This window comes from Nycticebus coucang, chromosome 3 (genome assembly GCF_027406575.1).
Source record: "Nycticebus coucang isolate mNycCou1 chromosome 3, mNycCou1.pri, whole genome shotgun sequence".
Classification (NCBI taxonomy): domain Eukaryota; kingdom Metazoa; phylum Chordata; class Mammalia; order Primates; family Lorisidae; genus Nycticebus; species Nycticebus coucang.
This window is the reverse complement of record NC_069782.1, coordinates 9139011-9160733: the sequence shown is the minus strand read 5'-3', so window position 1 is coordinate 9160733 and position 21723 is coordinate 9139011. Positions and strand designations below refer to the sequence as shown.

General features: G+C 52.9%; 1 protein-coding gene across 3 annotated transcripts in view; it reads left to right on the top strand.

Annotated features, from left to right (window-relative positions):
* Positions 1-21723, top strand: part of CACNA1I (calcium voltage-gated channel subunit alpha1 I) — a 121425-nt gene that overhangs the window by 67958 nt on the left and 31744 nt on the right. For 2 of the 3 annotated variants that reach the window (XM_053584966.1, XM_053584967.1), the window contains 5 exons: positions 3460-3619; positions 9266-9581; positions 11010-11102; positions 13364-13676; positions 15987-16408. In XM_053584966.1, coding sequence (XP_053440941.1) covers positions 3460-3619; positions 9266-9581; positions 11010-11102; positions 13364-13676; positions 15987-16408 — 1304 coding nt within the window. Of the gene's footprint in view, positions 1-3117; positions 3222-3459; positions 3620-9265; positions 9582-11009; positions 11103-13363; positions 13677-15986; positions 16409-21723 lie in introns of all 3 variants that reach the window. The other variant, XM_053584968.1, reaches the window with a different exon arrangement.

Genomic DNA, 21723 nt, shown 5'->3' with positions numbered 1-21723 from the left:
AACTCGTATGTTGGAACGCTTCATAAAGTCCCATAATTCTGAAAGTGAACGTTCTGCTTTCTCTCTCTTCTTTTCTGCCTCTTTTACTATCTGAGTTATCTCAAGAACTTTGTCTTCTACCTCTGAAATTCTTTCTTCTGCATGGTCTAACCTGTTGCTGATACTTTCCATTGCATCTTTAAGTTCCCTGATTGACTGTTTCAGTTCCTTCAGCTCTGCTATAGCCTTTTTATATTCTTCATATCATTCATCTCTGATTTGATTCTGTTTTTGGATTTCCTTTTGGTTATTTTCCACTTTATTAGCAGTTTCCTTCATTGTTTCCATCATTTCTTTCATTGTTTTCAACATGTGTATTCTAAATTCCCTTTCTGTCATTCCTAACATTTCTGTATAGGTGGAATCCTCTGCAGTAGCTACCTCGTGGTCCCTTGGCGGGGTTGTTCTGGACTGGTTCTTCATGTTGCCTGGAGTTTTCTGCTGATTCTTCCTTGTGGGTGATTTCTTTTATCTGTTTCCTTGCCCTAATTTTCCTTTCACTTCCTCTTGCTCTTTAAGTTCTCGTGCCTGTGGACTAAGGGTTACAGGACCAGAAGGGTGAGAAAGTTTAAGAGCAAAAAAGGGATGAAAGAAAGGAGGACCGAGTGATAAGAAAAAAAAAAAGAAAAATAGAGAAAGGAGAGGGGGTGGGTAAAAGGAATATTGACAAAAAGAAGAGAGGCACAGAAAGAGGGAGACAGAGCAATATAGGTGTACAGTAGGGTACTTTGATACAACCTTAAAAAAAAACCACCTTCTGGGGGTGCCCAGTTGGGTGGTTCCCTTGAGGTCAGCAGCTCTTTGCTAACCTGATCAGACACAGTACCCCACCTCCACCAAGTAGAGAGGAAAGACAAAAATGCTATAAATCAAACCAAAACAAGCAAACAGAAAACTTTATGGGATAAAATTGGGTGAAAAACCAAATAATAGCAGTAGAAACACTAGCAAAAATGAAGTTCTAGTTATTGAAAAAGGCAGCAATGGGAAATTATAATTAAACTAGAAAAATTGTGAAAGAAAAAGGATCTGTATGGAAAAGGTTGAAATTAAAAAACAAAACAACATCAACAACATCAAAATAAACAAACAAAAACCAACCAAACCAAAAAAAAAAACAAAAAACACAACCAAAAACAAAGCAGTATGTATATGTTATTGAACATTGTCTGGGCAACACGTGGTCTTCTGGGGTATGAGATGTTAATCACAGTTCTGATACGACTGGAGGCTGCTGATTTCTCAAACCCCAGCAGGTAGACACCCTAAATCTCTCTTCAGCCCACTTAAAAGGCACTTTGAACTTGTAAACTTGCTGAGCAGAAGCTTTCCCAGGAAAGTACTTGTCGCTGGAATCACTGCTGAAGTGGCTATCCACTTACCCAGTGTGCCAAAACCAGTCTCAGTCTGCCCCTGAGGGTTAGGGCTGCAAGACGGCTCAGACCCCGCCCTTAGGCTACTTGGTCGCTGGGTTACCAGCTCCCACCCAATTCCAGCTCTGCGACCCTGAGGGTGGAGCTTGCTGGGGCAGATCGCTCACAATGTCTGCCTGTGACCCAGAGCCAAACACTATTAGCTCTGTCTGGCTCAGCGGCTCAGACTGGGGCCCTAGACAAAGGCCAAAGTTCTCCGCACTCCCGCTCAGGCTCTCCCTAAGGCAGTTCAGTTGAGTGCCAAGTCCAAAGACACCAAAACAGTTCACAGGTAAGGCCTTTCTGGTTTGCAGTCTCGCTGCTACTGAACTTACAGTTGCGGGCGGGTTTAGATGGATTGAACATACGCGACCACTTGCCGGTTTTCCACTGTTTTAGTCTTCCTCTTGGGGTCCAGAAGTCTCTCGCTGACTCCCTGTATCCTCTCAGGGGTGATGATAGGCAGATCCCACCAGCCAGAGATGCCTGGAGTCCTATATCCCCAGACTCACGGTGCCCAGATGCAAGGAAGCTGTTACTCGGCTGCCATCTTGCTCTGCCTGGACTGGAGTCTCTTGAGTGTGCACTTTTCAGAGGCCCTGGAAAAGGGTACAAAACCCCCAGAGGCAACCAATAATTGGGGTTGGCTGCATCTTCATGGGTGGAGTCAGGAGGGAGTGAATGACATACAGACAGTAATTGAAGCCATGACTGTGGGTGACATCACTCAGACTAGGGAGAGCAGGGTCCATTTCAAAGCCTATGGGGAGAGAGGACATGGCCAGTGCACTGGGTGACACCCCAACAAAGGGGGGCAGAGGGAAAGGAGGGGAGGCAAGAGTCAAGGGTGTGGTATGAGGAGAGAGACCAGATGCTGAGCACCTTCTCCCTTGGGTGGGAGCCACAGGGTTTGCAGAAAGTGTGGCCCCTGAGCCAGGAACCTTTGCAGGGTGGACGCTGTCTTCTTGGGCCACTTTGCTGAAGGTCAAAGAAGTGAAGGCTCAAGGTCCCACAGGTCACAACCTGCAGGGATAGGGTTTGGATTCTAACTCAGAGGTTGTGGGATTTACACAGGCTTTCTCCCCCTACCTGCTGGGTTTTCAGGATGGCAGGGTCCTCCAGCATGTGACTGACATCCACATGACCCATCTTCCTGTCTGCCCAGATGCCCTCTCAGGTTACCCTGATGTCCTTCCTGGGGATTCCTGTCTCCACTTCCATTTCTCCATTCTCTCCCTGAGTCTCTGGCCTTGCTGGTGCATCACAGCTATTTTTCACGAAGAGTAAAGGCCTCTTCTCCTGCTATGGGGCCAGATGAGTCCCTTAGCTGGCCCGTGTCTCTTTTGATTGTGACGCGGGGGCTGTGCCTGGTTCCATCATGCAGTCAGTGGGGACTGCATAGTCAAGGAGGACCATGACTGCCCTAGAGATGAAAGGAATTTAGGACATATTCATCAGGCACCTACCATGATCACCCTGTGTGGGCTTACTGAGATGGGCCAGCCTCAGGTGATGTGGAAAGAGGGCTAGATTTGGTGACAGGACATGTGCTTGAAATCCAGACCTTGCTGCTTCTTAGTTGTGTGACTTTGGGCAAGTAGCTTCAGTTCTTTGAACCACCAATCTCCTCATCTATAAAATAGGAATAATATTACCAACCTTACAGAATTGTCATGAAGACCAAAGGGGATCACATTTGGGAAATACCTGGAAGAGCACTTGGCCCATGAAAGGTGCTCTGTAGGCCTGCCTGTTCATCCACAACCTAGTGTAAGTGCAACGGGGCCCAGAGCCATGCCCATGGCTTTCGGACTGGCAGGGCAGATATGAGGGAGATGGTGTATCTGACAGCCACTGAGCAGGCTGGGAGCCTCAAGGAGTCCCTGCTAGTTTGCCCCTGTCTCTCCTCCCATGACTCCCTCTCTGTTTCTCTAACCTTGCTCTCCCTCTGTCTTCTCTTGGATCTCTGCTTCCTGTCTGATGATCCATCTGCTGTGCCTCCTCCCAGGTATGCGGATCCTGGTGAATCTGCTTCTGGACACACTGCCCATGCTGGGGAACGTCCTCCTGCTCTGTTTCTTTGTCTTCTTCATCTTCGGCATCATTGGCGTGCAGCTCTGGGCAGGCCTGCTGCGCAACCGCTGCTTCCTGGAGGAAAACTTCACCATGTGAGTGCAACCCCTGCCATTCCAGCCTCTGGTGCCTTGTACTTAATACACAGTTTTAACTGACTGGGTTATTGGGAATTGAGACCACTAGGGTAGAAGCAGCAAGTAGAGGGAGGTTGGGTAACAGGAGAAAGGGAAACCGAGGCACAAGCAGAGGTGACGCTGCTGGGGAAAAAGAAGACAGAAAACCTGAAAAGCAGGCATAGAACCTGGCACTGTGCTTACAGCACAGATGTTCCTATTGGTGACTCTGAGTCATCCAGGAAAGGTCAGTTCTCATTCAGCCATTTGTGTCTTAAAGCAAGAGGTGGGACACTCCTTGGAGAGGTGATTGTCAGGAGAGATGATTGTCAGAAGCTGTTCAAATGGAAATCAAGCTTTGGCTCTTGAAGGAGTTGGGCTTAGTAGTCTGAATAATTTGACATTTATGGAATCCTTGTCCTTAGTGATGAGGGATAAACATACACGTGTGCATATGCATGTGTGTTTGGACATAAATATGCTTTCATTTCTAATATACAGTAGTACACTCCTACTGTGTGTCAGCCCCTGGGGAATCAGAAATAGGAAAGCGTTTTCATTCATTCTCTGCCTTGACAAACATACCAAGTAGCTCTCTTTGTCGAAGCCATGCTCAGTGTAATGGGATTCCTGCCCTTGGAGAGAGCCAGGCTGGAAACTGACCCCAGATGTCTCTACTGAGGGCTGGTCATGGACTCAGAATGGCTGGAGGAGGTTGGAGGAGGCTGCTTGAGGCCTGGGGACCTGGTGCAGGGGTGGGCTGAGTTCTTCCCCAATGGTTCTATTTGGTTGTGGAGAGCAGAGTGGAGGGGGCAGGGAGGTGGTGAAGATTGGGTAGGAGCTTACCCACCTGTCCATTGCTATGGGTAGACCAGAGAAGGGGCACTTTTGTGGGGGTTGAGGGAGGGGCTCTACACTTGTGCCAATTACTCAAAAGAGGCGGGTCTCGAGGCAGGGCCAGGTCAGCGTGGGGGTGTGGGAGTAGGGGTATTTGGAGGGGGTGGTGGAGAGGCAGCTGCTGCTTCTGCTCTGGGAGTGGTGTAAGTTCTCAGCCTTAGGCCTTCAAGACATAGCCCAGCCCCTCTGTCCCACAGGACTCTCTCTGTATCATTCTGTGGCTCAGCCACCTGTCACCTCCTCCTGGAAGCCATACCTCACCCCCACTCAACTCCCCACCCCAAGTGTACTATTGTACTCTCCTGCTGGATTTTTGTCTTGTCTTATTTCTTTCAGAAATAATGTCACTTGTCAGTTGATTTAGTTGGTGCTTGAGTGTCTCTAGACCAGTTTATCTACTTGTTTTTTGGAGGCCACAGGAACACCACATTTCCATGAGAGCAGCAGCACCTGGTCATTACTCTCTTCCCAGTGCCCAGACCAGGGTTTGGCACAGGGGCTCCCCAAATAATAGTTAAAGGAATGAATGAAGAGGGGTTGAATGAGTGAATGCATTTACTACATGGAGGCAGGCTGGGAATGAGGACCCCAGTTCTTCCTAGGCCTTCTAAGCTGGAGATTTTGTGTCCTGCTTCCTGGGTCCTGTTTCCCTTGCACACCCCTGGGCCTGGTGAGATGGCTCTAGCCCTGTCTCAGCTGTCATAGGGGAGTTGGAGGGAGGATGCTGTGGACATGTTTGTCCAGCCCACCCCACCCCCTCCCTGGGAAAAGGAATAATAAATGTAAATAAATGTCAAACAAGGAGGAAATCTCTGGGGGAAGATGTTGGGTCATTTCCACCCTCCTCTTGGGAGTTCTGGGTTTTTTTCCCTAGGGCAGGTGGCAGCAACTTACACACCTTACTGGGCCAGGGGTGACCGATGTTGCATGAAGAAGGAGGTCAGCAAAGTTCAGGTCTGGATGGAGAGGAAGGCCAAGGTCATCCCAGGTCTGCAGCCCCCATAGAGGGGAGGGATGTTTAGACCTTAACTCAGGAGGCTGGTAACCGGGGTTCCCAGAGAGGCGGCGGGATCTCTTCTCAGTCTGGCAGTGTGGGGTGTGGAGGGGGCATTAGGAAGCTGGAATTTGAGGATATTCTAGCTCAGGACATGGGAGACCAGGCTGGGTCCTGGGCAGGGGCAAAGTGCTCCCCCATCCATGAATTCTCCAATGTCCTCTGCATGTTCTTCCTGTGGGGAGGCCTTGCAAAGCACCTCCAGCCCCTGGCAAGCTGGGCCCTGTGGGCTGAGCAGAGCTTGGTGGGCAGGGTGGAGAAGGGCTCTTCTCTGGATGTAACACTGTGCAGGCCAGAGGTGGAGCCTCAGCAAGCCTCAGTCCAACTTGTCACTATGCAGATGAGGACTGAGTCCTAGAGAAGAGAGGGGCTCACCCAGGGCCACAAAGCAAGGGTCCCACTAAGAATCCATGTGACCATGTGCGCATGTGGGCATCAGGATACTGTGTGGGAAGGATACCCAGACACTTCCAGGGGCCAGAGCCTGTGCTAGGTCCTGGGGATGTGGAGGTCCTTCATCTTGGCCTCTACCCTCAGCTCACTGGCCAGCATGGGAGTCAGGTATGTGAGCAGTTAGGGCTCAGCAGAGGTGTAGTCCTACTGTGTGCCAGAGGAGGGGGCTGGAAGCTCAGAGGTGGTACAAGACCAGCCTGGGCAGAGGTTAGAGAGAAGGCTTCTTGCTTCTCACGGGAAGTGACCTTGAGCTGAGCCTGGAAGGACAGAAAAGTGTCTTAGACAGGCAAGAAGGGGGTGGTGGGGAGAATGTTTCCAACAGAGCCCCTCCCAATTCCCTGGCTGCTGCAGTGTGGTGTAGGGGCTCAGAGTGGAGCCCGAGCCTGGCCTTCAGGGTCAAGTCCTGCCACTGTCACTTGCTAGCACCCCCGGGTATTTACCCAAAAGGAAGGACGGCGTATAGCCATCCAAAGATGTACACAAGAATATTTATGAGTCATAAGATCCAAAAAATCAGAAACAACCCAAATCACCAGTAGAATGGATAAGTAAGTAGCAGTGTATTCATTCAGTGGAAAAAGAAATGAAAAAGAAGGAATTACTTTTTCTACTCTCTTAATGGTGTCTTTTGATGAACAGAAACTCTTGGTTGTAATGAAGTCCAGTTTATCAATCATTTCTCAGCACTGCTTTTTGTGTGCTTTTAGAAATCTTTTCCACACTCAAGGTCATGAAAAATATTTTCTGGTGCTTTCTTTTCAGGACCTTTCCTTTCCTATCTTTCACATTAGGTCTATATTCCATCTTGAATAATTTTGTGTGTGGTATGTGGTGTTGGAGGTGTCAAGATGTATTTATTTAATTTTCCCAGGACCACTGATTGAAAAGGCCATCCTGGGCGGTGCCTGTGGCTCAAGGAGTAGGGCGCCAGTCCCATATGCTGGAGGTGGTGGGTTCAAACCCAACCCCGGCCAAAAAAAAAGAAAAGGCCATCCTTTCCCACTGAATCACAGTGGTGCCTTTATTACAATCAGGTGATCATGTGTATTTGGGTTGGATACACACATCTTTATTTTTGATAGATATGCCATGTTGCCCCCTAAAATGTGAACCAACAACATGTGAAAATACTTGTTTACACTCATCCTTCCTCTTATGCAATATTATCAACCCTGAGTGTTTGCCATTTGGATGGGTATGAAATGATCTTGTTGTTACTTTTTTTTTTTCTTTTTAGAAAGGGTCTTACTCTGTTGCCCTGGGTAGAGTGCTGTGGCATCCTAGCTTACAGCAAACTCAAATTCCTGGGCTGAAGTGATCCTCTTGCCTCAGCCTCCCAAGTAGCTGGGATTACAGGCTCTCACTACAATGCCCAGCTAGTTTTTCCATTTTTAGTAGAGAGTGGGTCTTAGTCCTGTTCTGTCTGGTCTCAAACTCCTGAGCTCAAGCAGTTCACCTTTGTTGGCTTCCCAAAGTGCTAGGATTACAGGTGTGAGCCGCCAGGCTCATGGTTACTTTTGTTTGCACCCGATTATTTTATTGTGTTAGTAAGGTGAACATTTTTATTGGCCATTTTTATTTCTTCTATAAATTTTTTGTTCTTAGTTTTTATACTTTTTTCTTCTTAGTGGCTTCTTTTTCTTACTGAGTTATGGAAAATTTGAATATGCTTTAGATTGTTATTGTTTATCTCTATTATATGTTGCAAATACTTTATCCTAGGAAATGGTAACCAATGGCTCGTTTTGCAAATAAAGTTTTATTGGAATACAAGCATGCCCACTTGTTCAACTATTTTCCCATGACTGTTTCCATGTGGCAATGGTGAAGTTGAGTAGTTCATACAGAGACCATGTATGTGGTCTGCAAAACAAAATTTGCTATCTAGCTAATTACAAACATTGGCCTACCTCTGTTTTATTCCAATTTGTTGCTTGTCTTTTTACTTTGTATGGTATTTTGTCTCGTAGACATTTTATATTTGTACATAGGTAATCTTATTAACTTTCTCCTTTATAAAATATGGATTTTGTGTCATCTAGGAAGATCTTACTTATCCTGAGTTAACAAAATCATTCCATATTTTCTTATAATATTTTTCTAGTCATGTTCACGGATGGCCTTTATGCTCTTGAATCCACCAGTAGTTTACTATTTTTAGTTTTATAATGTATTTACTTAACCTAATATATACAAATATTATTATTTTCAATGTGTAATCAATATAAAATTTAATAATGAAATAATTTATACAATTATTTTTGGATTCCAAATCTTCACGTTTATTTTTATATATGGTGTGAGGTAGGGATCTAACTATTATTTTCTAAATAGATAGTAATTGTTATAACACACTTTGTTGACCAATTCTTTCTTTTCTCCATAGGTTTGAAAAGCTATCTCTGTAATGTACTAAAGTCCCCTTTGCACTTGGTTTGTCCTTACACCCTATGCTGTTCTACTAATGTTTCTGTTCCTGTTACAGTACTACACTGTATTAATAATCATAGTTTCAGAGGGTTCTGCTCTCTGGTAGGGCTGGTTTCTATTCATCTTTCTTCTTTTTAAAATTGTCTTGACTATTTTCCCATTCAGGTAAATCTTAGGACCATGTGGCCAGGTTCCATATATAAAAACATGTTGGGATTTTGACTGGGGTTGCAGCGAAGTATAGACTAATCCTTCAGAATGAGCAGATCAAGGATTGTCATCTCTGTTTTATGGATGAGGAAAACGAACTTCAGAGACAGGAAGTGACCAGCCCAGGGTCACAGTGATGGGAAGGGATATAGCAGGCAGATGTTCTTCTCCTCAGCTGCTGGATGAGTAAAATTCAGAGCTTGTTTATTGAGCATCTGCTTTGTGCCAGTGTTTGGGGCCTGGCAATCAGGGAGAATTGGGTCATTTACTGGAGTAAGAATGGATCTGTGTGCAAGGCTTGGCATGGCTACAGGGAGCCTAGGATCAGCCCTGCCTGACCCTGGTGAGGCTTCCCAGTGAAGAGTACCTTGGAAGTAGACCATGGTAGGGCAGTAGGGGGGTTTTGTGATGATAAAGGAGGTGGGAAATGGTGTCTCAGGTAGGGGCAGAAAGTGTGCCAAGGCTGGAGGCAGTGACTGCCCACTAGGCCTGTCCTGCCACGCTGCATGGCCAATTTCTTCCTGATCCTCCTGGCAGTGACCCTCCCTTCTCCTCTCTCACCCACTCTCACCTGTGGACAGACAAGGGGATGTGGCCTTGCCGCCCTACTACCAGCAGGAGGAGGATGATGAGATGCCCTTCATCTGCTCCCTGTCTGGGGACAATGGCATCATGGGCTGCCATGAGATCCCCCCACTCAAGGAGCAGGGCCGGGAGTGCTGCCTGTCCAAGGACGATGTCTACGACTTAGGCACAGGGCGCCAGGACCTCAATGCCAGCGGCCTCTGTGTCAATTGGAACCGCTACTACAATGTGTGCCGCACGGGCAGTGCCAACCCCCACAAAGGTGCCATCAACTTTGACAACATAGGTTATGCCTGGATTGTCATCTTCCAGGTGAGCCCACCTAGGCCCAGGACTGACCTGATGCCGGTGCCAGCTGGGCAGCTCCACCTGGCAGGCAGGGCTGGGTGCTGGGTGCTGGGCATGTGCCACCCCATCTCATTGGAATGTGCCCAACTTGCTGGCACAATAGGCATTATCATGTTCATTTTACAGACTGAGAGCCTGAGGTTCAGAGAACGGAAGCAAGTTAGCTGGCCAAGGGTCATGTGACTACTAATGGCAAAATCAGGATTTTGACCCATCCCTGATGACCCCCAAACCTGCATTCTTTCCAGAGTCCCAGGTTGTGTGGGACAGATGGGTCCCAGCGGGGAGGTCTGTTTACAAAGAGAAGGGATGGGAGTCATGCTCTGTTGAAGGGGCTGGCAGACCAAGGCAATGGGACATTCCTGGTGGGGGTGACAGCCTGAGCAAACGCCTGGCTGCAGGGAGCCCCAAGGGCTCGGTTTTTCTGGAGTCAGTAGGGAATCATCTGACTGTGTGATCCAGTACACGTATGTACACACACTCACTCACTGTGTGCAGAGCGCCATGCTGACTCTGCAGCCTGCATGCTGCAGGAGATGGGCTGGATGCACTGCTTGACCTCCCTGTGCCCCAGTTTTCTCATCTTTAAAATGGGTACTAGTCCCCCTCACTAGAAGAGATGAGCGGAGCAGGCAGCTGTGTGTAGCGAGTGCTTCCTTTCCTTCCCACCTGCTCAGGAGGAAGAAGGGACAGAGCAGGGGGAGGGGATGAGGAGGTGGAGAGGGTGGGGCCCTTATGGAGCTGGGCTGCTCCCTGCACCCTGCCCTGGGGTGCAACAGCATCAGGAATTCAGAAGCTGTGTTTGGGACCCTCTGGTGAGAGGGTGGATTGGCTGTCAGGGTGGGGGTGGTGGGTGTGAGGCTCCTGCTTGCGCATTTGTCGGAAGTGAGCAAAGACCCAGCATTGTCTTTCCCAAGGTCATCTCTCTCTGGGAAGGAGTGGGGGTGTGAAGGGAGCATGACAGAGTCACACCAGAGTCATCACAGTCTGCACCCCTGGGCTCAGCTGAGCTGCACCCCAGCCCTGTGAGGTGGACTGTGTTGCCCCTATGTGCAGAGGAAGTGACTGAGGCCAGAGCTGGGGAGGGGGGGAAAGGGTAGGGAAGGAGGGAGTGGGGGAGGCTTAGCCCCCAGTGCTGTAGACTGGAAAGGGGCCACAGGTTCAAGTCCCAGCTCTACTCCTTCTTGGCTGTGTGGCCTTGGACAAGTGCCCTCCTCTCTCTGAACCTCAGTTTCCTCACCTGTGTAATGCGAGTGAGGATGGCTGCCTGCCATCCGGTGAGAAGTGCTGAGTTAGAGAGTGTGTGAGACTTGTCCTAGCACACAGTAGGGCATCTGCCTGGGGCACTGCCTTGGGGGGCATCTCAGGCTCTCTGCTCTGTGCTGTCTGCAGGTGATCACTCTGGAAGGCTGGGTGGAGATCATGTACTATGTGATGGACGCTCACTCCTTCTACAACTTCATCTATTTTATCCTGCTTATCATAGTAAGTGTCAAGGCACCAGGGCTCTGGGGCAAACTCAGGACCCATGGACCAGGGGACAAGAGGAGGGGAGGGTCTTCGTGGGTCCCCAGGGAGCCTTCAGGGTCAGGAGAACCTGTGGGAGGGAGCAGAAGGAACTATTTTAAGTGGCATAGACCAGCGGGTGATTAAAGGGGCTCGTCAGGGGCAGCCCCTGGAAGCATCCATCACTTCCCATTGCTGTCATTTCTCATCTCTGGGCATTTAAGTCCACCCTGTGCTGCTGCTGTGTTTCTCTGCTGCGTAGCTCCAAGAATACATTCTTCTCATGACCTGAGCCAGGGCGCAGGCTCTGAGTGGGAGCTTGTAAAGGCTCCAGCTATCCCTGCTCTCCTGGGGCAGGAAGATAGGATGCTCTGAAGTTGAGGCTGCTTCTGGAGCAGGTTTGGAGAGAGGAGGTGACCCTTGGCAGTGACCTGATAGAGCTCCTTGAAATTCTCAGAAGGTCTGGGGCGGCGCCTGTGGCTCAGTGGGTAGGGCGCCAGTCCCATATACCAAGGGTGGCGGGTTTGAACCCGGCCCCGGCCAAACTGCAACAAAAAAATAGCTGGGCGTTGTGGTGGGAGCCTGTAGTCCCAGCTCCTCGGGAGGCTGAGGCAAGAGAATCGCCTAAGACCAGAAGTTGGAGGTTGCTGCAAGCTGTGATGCCATGGCACTACCAAGAGCAATAAAGTGAGACTCTGTCTCTACAAAAAAAAAAAAAAGAAGAAGAAAGAAAGAAATTCTCAGAAGGTCTCCCACTCTGGCAGCTCTGCCATGTGTGGGGCGACCTGAGGGGGCAGGCTCACCCACCCCTTCCAGGTCATCCCTTCCTCCCCCACACCCCCCACACAATCTCCCCAGAGCCAGCACATCCACCTTGTCATGACTGACTGCCGCTTCAGCCATGGCACAGTCTGTGAAATGTCAAGGTGATTCACTCCCCAGGGAGTCGCCTCTGACTCCCTCCTGCCTCGAGTCTGGGTTCTCTAGTTCTGGTGGTGGGAGAGAACACTTGGCCCTTTGGAGCAACGCCCCATCCTGGGTTGGCAGGATCTTGACCTGGGGGGTCAGGACAGACTGGCAGGTGGCCTGAGACATGCCTGCTGTTGGCTTAGCTCCAGTGCTTTCCTGGGGAAGTCAGGGCTGGGACCCATAAGGAGACGCCCTCAATAAAAGGGGAAGGCCCAGGTTTTATTCAAAATTGCCTCCCCATTGCTCTCCACACGCCTGGTGCAGGGCCACTCTCCAGGGAAGGCTGTGAATCAGGTGACTGAGAAGGAATGAGGGGCATCTTACCTGAGAGGCAGGAGATTTGCCCAGAGCCCTCTGGGCCGGGAAGCCCCCCACACCCCAGAACCCCAGCACCTGTCATGCTGAGGGAGAGGAGGGAAGGACTGATCAGTGAGGGGATGTGGCTCACGTGAACCCTCTGGTGGGCAAATTGGAGGAGAAAGAAGAGATACTCCCCTCTGGCCAGCGGGCAGCGGAGCTGGTTCAGAGACTTAGCTGAGGTGGGTTGGGGGTGGAGAGGATGCCTGCTCCTGGGCAGGGGACACAAGGGCAGGATGCTTCGTGCTAACCAGGCAGCCTCTGCTCTCCATCCCCATCCAAGTACAAAGCCACTGAGTAAACCCTGGGTGGAGTTTTTCTTCTCTTGCCTGTAGGCCCAGCTGAGGCCAAGTTTGGGCCATAGGGAGGGCAGGTTGGAGAGGGCTCCAGTGGCCCAAGATGGGGGTGGCCTCCCTCCCTGGCCTCAATGCCAATGTCCCAGGTGAGATGGCAGTGTGGCCGGGGCCTGGGATCTGAGGGAGCCAGGCCTAGGAGCTACGGCCTTCTCCTGGAGTGAGGCCTCAGTGATCTTTTCCTGTCCCTATCTATGTCTGTGCCTGTCTCTCTGGGCCCCTCCACCTCCCCTGCTCCCCTCTCCCTGTCCCCACCTGCCCCCGACTCTGTATCCTCCACTCCCTCCATGTCTTCTCTGAGCCTTTCTCACCCTCTCTCTTGTCTCCCTTTGTCATTGTTTCTCTATTCTGGCCGTTTCTTGCTGTCTATCTCCCTGGTCTGCCCTCTGTCTCCTGTTCTGTGTCCCTTCCACGCTTCATCTCTGCCTCCGTATCCCTCCGTCTCCATCTGTCTCTCCATCTCCCTGTGTCTCCCTGCTGGCCCCTCGCCGTCTCCCCCTCTTCCACCCCACCGTCCCTCTCCCCATCCCTGTCCCTGTCCTCTCCTCCCGTTGGTCACAGGTGGGCTCCTTCTTCATGATCAACCTGTGCCTCGTTGTCATAGCGACCCAGTTCTCGGAGACCAAGCAGCGGGAGCACCGGCTGATGCTGGAGCAGCGGCAGCGCTACCTGTCCTCCAGCACGGTGGCCAGCTACGCAGAGCCCGGGGACTGCTATGAGGAGATCTTCCAGTACGTCTGCCACATCCTGCGCAAGGCCAAGCGCCGTGCCCTGGGCCTCTATCAGGCCCTGCAGAGCCGGCGCCGGGCCCTGGGCCCAGGGGCCCCTGCCCCTGCCAAGCCCGGGCCACATGCCAAGGAGCCTAGGCACTACAGTAAGTGGTCTTGCCCGTCGACTGGGGACACAAAGGGCGCTGTGTGCAAAGGCGTCACACCTGTCCTGCTCTGGAGAGGGGTTCAGCAGGTTTAGACTTCTAAGGCTCCGTTCATGCTCAGGTGTTTCCTTCAGAGCCCCTGGAAGCTCATGTCCCCACTCCTGTCCTCTCCTTTTCCCAGTTACCTGCCCTGGGCCAGCCAGGCAGTCAGGGACTTAGCCATTGCCCTGGAGGAAGGAATTCCCTCTAATCTGTGTGTGTGTAGACTTAGACTCTGCCCCTGGGACTCACACTTGCAAGAAATGAACAACTACCCATCCTCAGACCTGTAATTCTAAAATTCCTCCCCTACTGCAGCCCACCTCAGCCTGCACTCGGGTTTCCTGCTGCCATCTCCTGCCTGCCCGCCCGCAGGCCTGAGCAGCAACGTCAGGCAGCTGGGGCACGGGGCTGTAGGCCTGCCCACAGAGACATGGTATGGTGGGGACACTGCCCACCTTGTGTTCTGCTCCTGCGCTGGGGCCACTGCCCATGCTCTGCAGGGGACAACTGTTTCTGAGCATGAGGTGGGAAGAATGAGTCTCCTACTTATCACCTCATCTGTTCCAGGAAATAGTCTTGAGAAGAGAGGAGGCTGAGTTAGATTATCCCCAGTTTACAGATGGGAAAACGAGGCCCAGGTTGCTGCAGGATCACTGGATGTCAGAGTTGCCAGGGCTTTGCTGAGTGCCCACCTCCCGCTGGAAACAAACCGTTCCCGTAGGAGGAGGCGAAGCAGAGTCAGTAGACAGGGCCCTGACCCTTGCTGTAGCCCTTTCTCTCCCAGGTGGTGCCTAGAAGGGAGCCAGCAGGCGTCGGTGCTGACCATGGAGCAGTTGGAAAGTGTGTGATGTAGCCCTAACCTTGAGCAGAGCTGGCTCCTGTCTGCAAAGTGAGGATAGGGAACCCCCTAGCGTGAGTCATAGTCATAAATCATGGAGTCACTTACCCCAGGTCCTGCTCTGGGAGGCCCTGTTCTTTCAGCTCTTACATTCCGAGGATCTGAGCTTTGGGGAGGCAAGCAGGAGAATTCATCCTTGGAGCTGCTGCCCACCTGTCCTTGGGGGCCAGCTGTCCAGGCGTGGTCTTGGAGAAGGCCCCAGGTGGCCTGTGGGCTGGCCTAGCACACAGATAGGGGAGCTGGGATCTGAGAAAGGCTGGCACTTGCCTTTCTGGGGTTCATGGTGGAAGGGTATAAACCTAAGGGGTTTCCCACTGCTGCTCAGCATCCTCTCCTGGGGAACTTGTGTAGGAAGGAGAACTTGCTTGAGCCCCTGGGCCATTATACCTCCTCCTTTCCCTGGGAAACCAGAGTCACTGCAGGCCCAGGTGCAGGTGGGGGCCGTAAGTGGGGTTGGGCAGGGCTTTGGCCCATCTCTCCAAGGTACAGTGGGACTGAGGGTGGCTGCCTGCCCCAAGCCCTGGAGGAGGGAGTGACTTGAGGGCCTTGCCCCAGGGGTTGGGGATATTTGAAGGCGAGTATGGACATGAAGGGCAGGCCTTCTGTGGTTTTCTTTCTGTTTGATGTTACTTTTTTGCTTACATAAGCAAAACATGTTTATTTTAGGAACATATAGAAATACATAAAGAAGAAATGAATCAGGAAGGCAGGGTACTCTATGACACCTCTGAAATGGCTCACAGATCATAGAACTTGAGTCCAAGGCCAGCCCAGGCTCTTGAAGGATCTCTGCTGGCCCTTCCTGTCCACTCCCGCATCCCCTCCCCACCAGTCCTGGGGGGTTCCAGGGGGGGGCCTATCCTGCCCCAGGACCCCGCTGCCTCCCTTCCCCGGGGAGCAAGTCCCATGCCTGGGTAGGACAAGTGAGCCCATGTGGTCTCCTTCTCCGTACAGCAGCACCCTCCACAAGGGTCTGGCTCCTTCAGAATCACATGCAGTCCCCAGACTTTGTGATTGGCACTCTGGAAGGCTTTGTTCAGTGACTGACCCAGAACCTTGGTCAGGAGTGATGGGCTGTTAATGTGAACATGTGGGCAAGGCGCTGTACTGGGCCTGTCACACGTGTTAATGGAGAGAGCCCTCCCACAGCCTGTAAGGTGGACACTCCTGCCCCCTCTATGCAGCGGCAGACAAAACCCAGAGAAGGGAGGCTATTTCCCCAGGAAGGCCTGGACTCGGGCCTCTAGTCCCACCAGGTGGGGCCGGCTTGTTCTTGGCAGACCAGGTGTGGGAGCCCAGTAGTCGAGGGGCTGTGTCCAGGGGTGGGTTGGGCCTGGATGGGCATCAACCTGTCCCTCTTTGCTTTTCAGAGCTGTGCCTGAGACACAGCCCCCTGGACCCAACGCCCCATGCGTTGGTGCAGCCCATCTCTGCCACACTGGCCTCTGACCCTGCCAGCTGTCCCCGCTGCCAGCACGAGGCAGGATGGCGGCCCTCGGGCCTGGGCAGCACCGACTCAGGCCAGGAGGGCTCAGGCTCTGGTGGCTCCGGTGGTGGCGAAGAAGAGGCAGATGGGGACGGGGCCCAGAGCAGTGAGGATGGGGTGTCCTCGGGACTGGAGAAGGAGGACGAGGAGGAACAGGCAGACGGGCCAGCCCGGCTCTGTGAGGCCGTGTGGCGGGAGACGCGAGCCAAGCTACGGGGCATTGTGGACAGCAAGTACTTCAACCGTGGCATCATGATGGCCATCCTGGTTAACACCGTCAGCATGGGCATCGAGCACCACGAGCAGGCCAGTGTGCGGGTGGCCGTCTCGGAGCCGGGTTGGGGGAGGGCACCCAGAGCCCTGCCAGGGCAGGTTTGTGTGTCTGTCCCCCGCCCAGGGCTGGATCTAGTTCATCAAGTGACCTTGGTGCCCAGCCAAGGGCCCAACTCAGAGAAGGGAGAGCCCAGTTGTCTGCTGAGAGGATGGATGAGCTGAATGAGTGAAGCCTATCAGGGCCAGGCCTCCTAAAGCCTGGACACCAAGGCCAGCCATCCCCTGCCGGTCTCTGCCTGATCTGACTCCTGTCCCTCACCTCTCCCTGAGCCTCTGTCTATTCTCCCCAGGCTGCTGGAGTGACCTTTCCAGAGGGCCAGTCTGGTGGGGGTCTCCCCTGCCTCCAAACTTCTATCACTCTCCATTGCTCTTGGCACAAACTCCAGACCTTCCCACTCGCACTCAAGGACCCTCCTCTGTGCCCACAAGCTACCTGCGTTAGGTCAGGCATCCTGTTCCCATCGCACTGGCGAGGGTGGCCCTGAGGTGGCCTGAGCCCCAAGGAGGGCTCTCTCCATCTCCTTCCTTTGCGGCACTGCAGTCTGGGTATGAGGCAGGGAGCACAGGAGTGGGGCTGAATGAGCACCCTAGGCCCCTGGGTCATCAGTGGTACTGCTGGGGGCTCTCAGGAGAGAGGAATTCAGAGAAGGGGGACCCAGGAAGGAGGGACCACACCAGGGGGTTATAGCCTGGATGGCAAGTCCAATCCTGGCTCCATTCAGAAAAACATCATTTTCTGGCTTCTGCCATGTACCAGCCACTAGTGGGAGGGCTCTCGGGACCCACACCTCAGCGCTGTGAGGGCATCCCATGTGGCAGTGGAAAACCCCAAGGCCCAGGGTGAAGTCACTGAGGTCCCACAGCAAGGCCAGGGCTAGGTTTGAACCCACCTCTTTCTGAGTCAAGATTGACACCCCAGCAGGGTTGGGTTTGGGATTTTGACACCCCCTTTGCTTCCCTGCTGTTGTCTTTCTGCTGAGACCCCCACACCCAGCCCATTGCACTGGTGGGGGCCACACTCTCTCATTTCCCTCCTCATTAGCTCACGGAGCACTAGCTCCATTCAATTTACTTAAATGCGGCCCCTGGGGCTGCTGCGACACTGTGTTTGGAGCTGCTGGCTTGCCAGCCATTCCAGCTTAATTAAAAAGGCCTCTGGGGAAGGCTCTCTGCCAGGTAAAGCTGGTGAGATGGGGGCCCATACCCCTTGCCCAGAGGCAGCCTCTGGCCTGATCCTAACCTGGCCTGCCAGGGATCAAAGGCCCACAGGGCCAGCATACCCAGGAAAGGTCCTGCTGGGAACAAGTGTCTCTGCACTGCTGGCTGCCACTAGTTTCTGGGCAGGGGTAGTACCAAGGGGCCTGTGACAGCCCTGTTGCACCAGGGCCTAGACACTGTCCTTTCTAGTGGCTTGCTGGAAGCAGCTTGTGAGAGTGAATTTTCTAACACTCAGGAACTTTGTAACCTGGTTGTTAAACAGTTGGTAGCTTGAAATTGGCCATGGAGGGAGTATTTACACCATGGAAATTGGCAGATGCTACACATCAGGGTTGTTTTTCAGAGGCCTGTTTGCCAGCACACTACTTGTCCCTGCCTTCTCACCATCCCCATCCAAGGGGACACCACAGCCTGAGCAGCTCTCCCCTCTGGGTCCAGCTTCTCCCTTTGCCCTCCAGCCAGGCTATACAGTGGTCCCTGCCCCATCTTCCTCAGGCTCTCTCTGTCTGGTCTGTCCCCATCTTCTGCCATATCCTGTCTAAGCAAGCTCAATCACTTTGAACGTGGTGGAGCTCCTCGCTCAGGCATAGTAGGCATCACATGTGCTAAAGTCACCTGTGGCTGAGAGGCTGCTCTCACTGCTTGTCTTCCCTGCCTCATCACAGGGCCGACCTTAGTTTCCTCATCAATGAAAGAGGTGCCCTAACTGCATGCTGTTCCCCACTAGGGTTGGGCCACCATCCCCTGAGCCCCTACCACACGCCAGGCCCTGAGCTGGCAGAGTAACAGTGAGTCTAGCCACCCTGGGGTGGTTCTAATTAAGAGATTCTCCCCTCTTCCTTCACGCACCCTTGGAAGGCTGCTGCGCTGGGAGGCAAAATCGTTCACTCAAAGTTTACGTTCCAACCCTGGTTCTGCTGACTGGCCGGGTGGTCCTGGGTGAGTCATGCAGCCTCCCACAGCCAGTGTCCTCTCCTCTCACAGAGAGACAGGGAAGGTCAAATGCATTAAGGAGCCTGGCACACAGTAGGTGCTCAGTTGTCGGTCGCTGCTTATGAGCCTGTTTGAACCCACCTCATCCTGGGGGAGCTTACCACCCGCTGTCTGGAGCCTCAAAAAATTAATTAAAGAAAAAGTGAGGGGGAGGCAGAATTTCTAAAATGTTCCCTTTAAAGCAGCTCCAGTGACAGCCATTGTTCGGCTGGCTCTGCGCGGGCCCGCTGGTATTTTTGCTCCACTCCCTCAGCTCCCAGACATTGCTATGCGGGAAACGATCCACCCCCATGTTTATTTTGAGCAGTCTTGTCTGAGGTGGCACTCGGAGACAGAGGTGGCCCAGGGCCACTGAGGGGGGCACAGGGAGAGAAGGGAGAGGAGGAGGAGAAGGCGGGTGAATGTGCACAGCCCCTCTCCTGTGGGGGTGGTGACAGCCTAGGGAGGTGGCACTGAGGCACTTCCACGCCTCGAAAGCCACCCACTGGCAAGGAGCTCTGGGTGTCACTGAGGGGGCAGCAAGCGAGGGCGTGGCCTCTATCAATTGGGGCTGTTCACCCACCTCTGGGCATGGGGTGCTTGAATGAGAGGTGAGATTGCAGGTGCTCATGGCCTTTAGGGTGGCCCCTTCTGCCACATTCATGGGGATATCACCACGGAAAGTGTGCCCACCCAAATCTTTGTGCAGCGGGTGCTGTTACTTGTGGAGACTGGCCTAGAAGGAGGTGATGGAGGAAGGGGGTGCCCAGCCAGGCAGGAGCCTGTGTGTGACTCACAAAGGCTGAGATGGTGCTGAGGTCCTCAGCCCCTGGAGACCCTGGTGGGCCTGAGCAGCCTGTGGCTGAGGCTGCATGATAGGCAGGTGGTACAGGTCAGCTGGCGTGGCCAGGCCTCTCTGGGGGGGGGGGGCACATTCCTTCATCCTCACTGCTATGACAGTGCCACAGCTCTTCCTGGGGAGCAGGCAGGGGTGGTGTCCCCACTGGGCAGATGGGGAAACTGAGGCTCATCGAGGTGAAGTAGCATGCCCAGGGTGCCAAGGTGAGTGAGCACCTGGCTGAGCTGGGCTCCCAGGTGCTGGGGTCAGCGGTAGAAAGTTGAATTGGAGGTAAGGGGCCTGGGTCAGGAAGACATCCCTGCTAGGAGCATGGCTGTCTCAGCTGCTCCCTCTCTGTACATACCTAACCAGGCCCATGACCCCTCCCGAGCTGGGCAAGGCCTCCCTTGCAGCCTTGTCTTGTCCTGGAATTGGAGAATGGTCACCAAGCTGGAGAATGAAAAACAGAGGACAGGGATGTATGGGCAGCAAGGCAGGATGCAGGGAGCCTCCTGGAGTGGTGTGGACCCCAGGCCAGGGCACGGTCCTGGCCCCAGCTCCCAGGAGACTGCGTTCAAGGCCTCTCAGTCAATGGCTGGCTCAAAAAGCAGGCTTTTTTCTCCCTTTGGTAGCCCCCTAGTGTCAAGACACTGCTGACTCAGGTCTCAGGTGATTGTGGGAAGGGAAGGATGGGGTGTTTTAGTGTTTGGTATTCCAGCTCTGCAGGGGCCCAGGAGTACTGTTTATCTGCAAAGGACCTTGAGGCTGGCTTTATTCTTAGGGCAACAGGGAGCTAGCTATGGAAGTGACATGTGCTGCACTAGTCAGAAGAGTAGGGCAGGTGAAAGCGCCTGGGCCAAGGGGGTGAGGCCAGAGGGAAGAGACCTAGGTTAGAGATCTGCCTTTAGCACTGTCTGGTCATGACTCTGGGCAGTCACTTCTCTTCTCTGAGCCTCAGTTTCCCTGTCTGTGAAATGGGGATAATCTGGTGTTGTCTGAGGCTTAGAGGGGATGAGGCATGGAATGTGCTCAGCACACCTGGCCCATTAGAGGAGCTTAACCAGAATGAGCTGCCATTATTATCATGGGATGGCCCTAGGCTCCTGGGGGCCTGCTCAGGGATCTTCGCCCTCACTTACCTATGCTGCCAGCCCTGAGCCTGACATCATGGATGGACCTGCTGGCCCCTGCCTCTGGCTTAACTTGTTTTTATCTGCCTTTCAGCACCTGCCCTTTCACTGGGTGGGTCTTTGCCATCTCCAGCAGCCTCTCTGCCATCTGTGTCTCTCTGTCTCACTTTCTGGCTGTATCTTTGACTTCCCAGTGTCCCAGGGTCATTATCTTGGTCCTTCCTCGTATCTGTGTCAGTGTGTCTCTCTGTGTTGCTGTCTCTCCACACCCTGCCTTTACCTCTCACTCCGCATCTGTACTTGTCTGTCTGTCCATCTCTCTCCATCTCTGCCCTGTCCCTTTCCACACCCCCTCCTTCTTTGAGCTCTCAGTTGCCGTGTCTACGCTCATCTGGGCGTCCCTCTCCATCCTGTCTCTCTCCCAAAAAAATGCTTGCAGGAGTGATGGATGGCCCATTAGAAAAAGATGAGCAGGTGCGCTGAATGGAGAAACAGCTGTTGCGAGGGAGGCGGGAGGTGCGCAGTGACCTTTCGGGAACATCGTGGCTCCGTGCATCAATGGTGGGAGTGTGTGTGCAGCGAGTGTGGCCTGCAGCCGGCTGATTACCATCATGGACTGTCAGCGTCCACATTTTTCATCTCCATGGACATCGTTTGGTGGGCTGGGAAATTGGTGCTCTGAGTGGCATCTGGGTCCTGGCTCAGCCAAGATGCGGGGCCCCAGCCTCTCCCTGCACAAGGGCCCCTCTCAGGGTCCCGCTCCCCATTGGGGATCATTTTGTGAGTCAAATGTAATTACAGATGGAAATGGGCCCTTCTCCTTTTATCTGGGCTGAAAACGAACTGGCAGTTTTATTAGATTTCCCAGGCACCAGGCGAGCTGAGGGTTGGGTTGTTATTATTATTTTTTTCTTTTTTTAACCTGTGTGGAATCAATGTCAAGTCCCCGAGGCTCCCTGCTGCTTAGCCCCGGGGCTGGGCCGGGAGAGGGCAGTGCTTTTGTGCTCAGTGCCCACACCTGCAGCCTGTGCTGCCCAGACACCCTTCTCTTCTTGTCATTGGCTCCCTGTCAGCTTTTAAGTCTCTGCTGAGATGTCACCTCCTGCAGGAGTTCTCCTGGCCACAGTAAC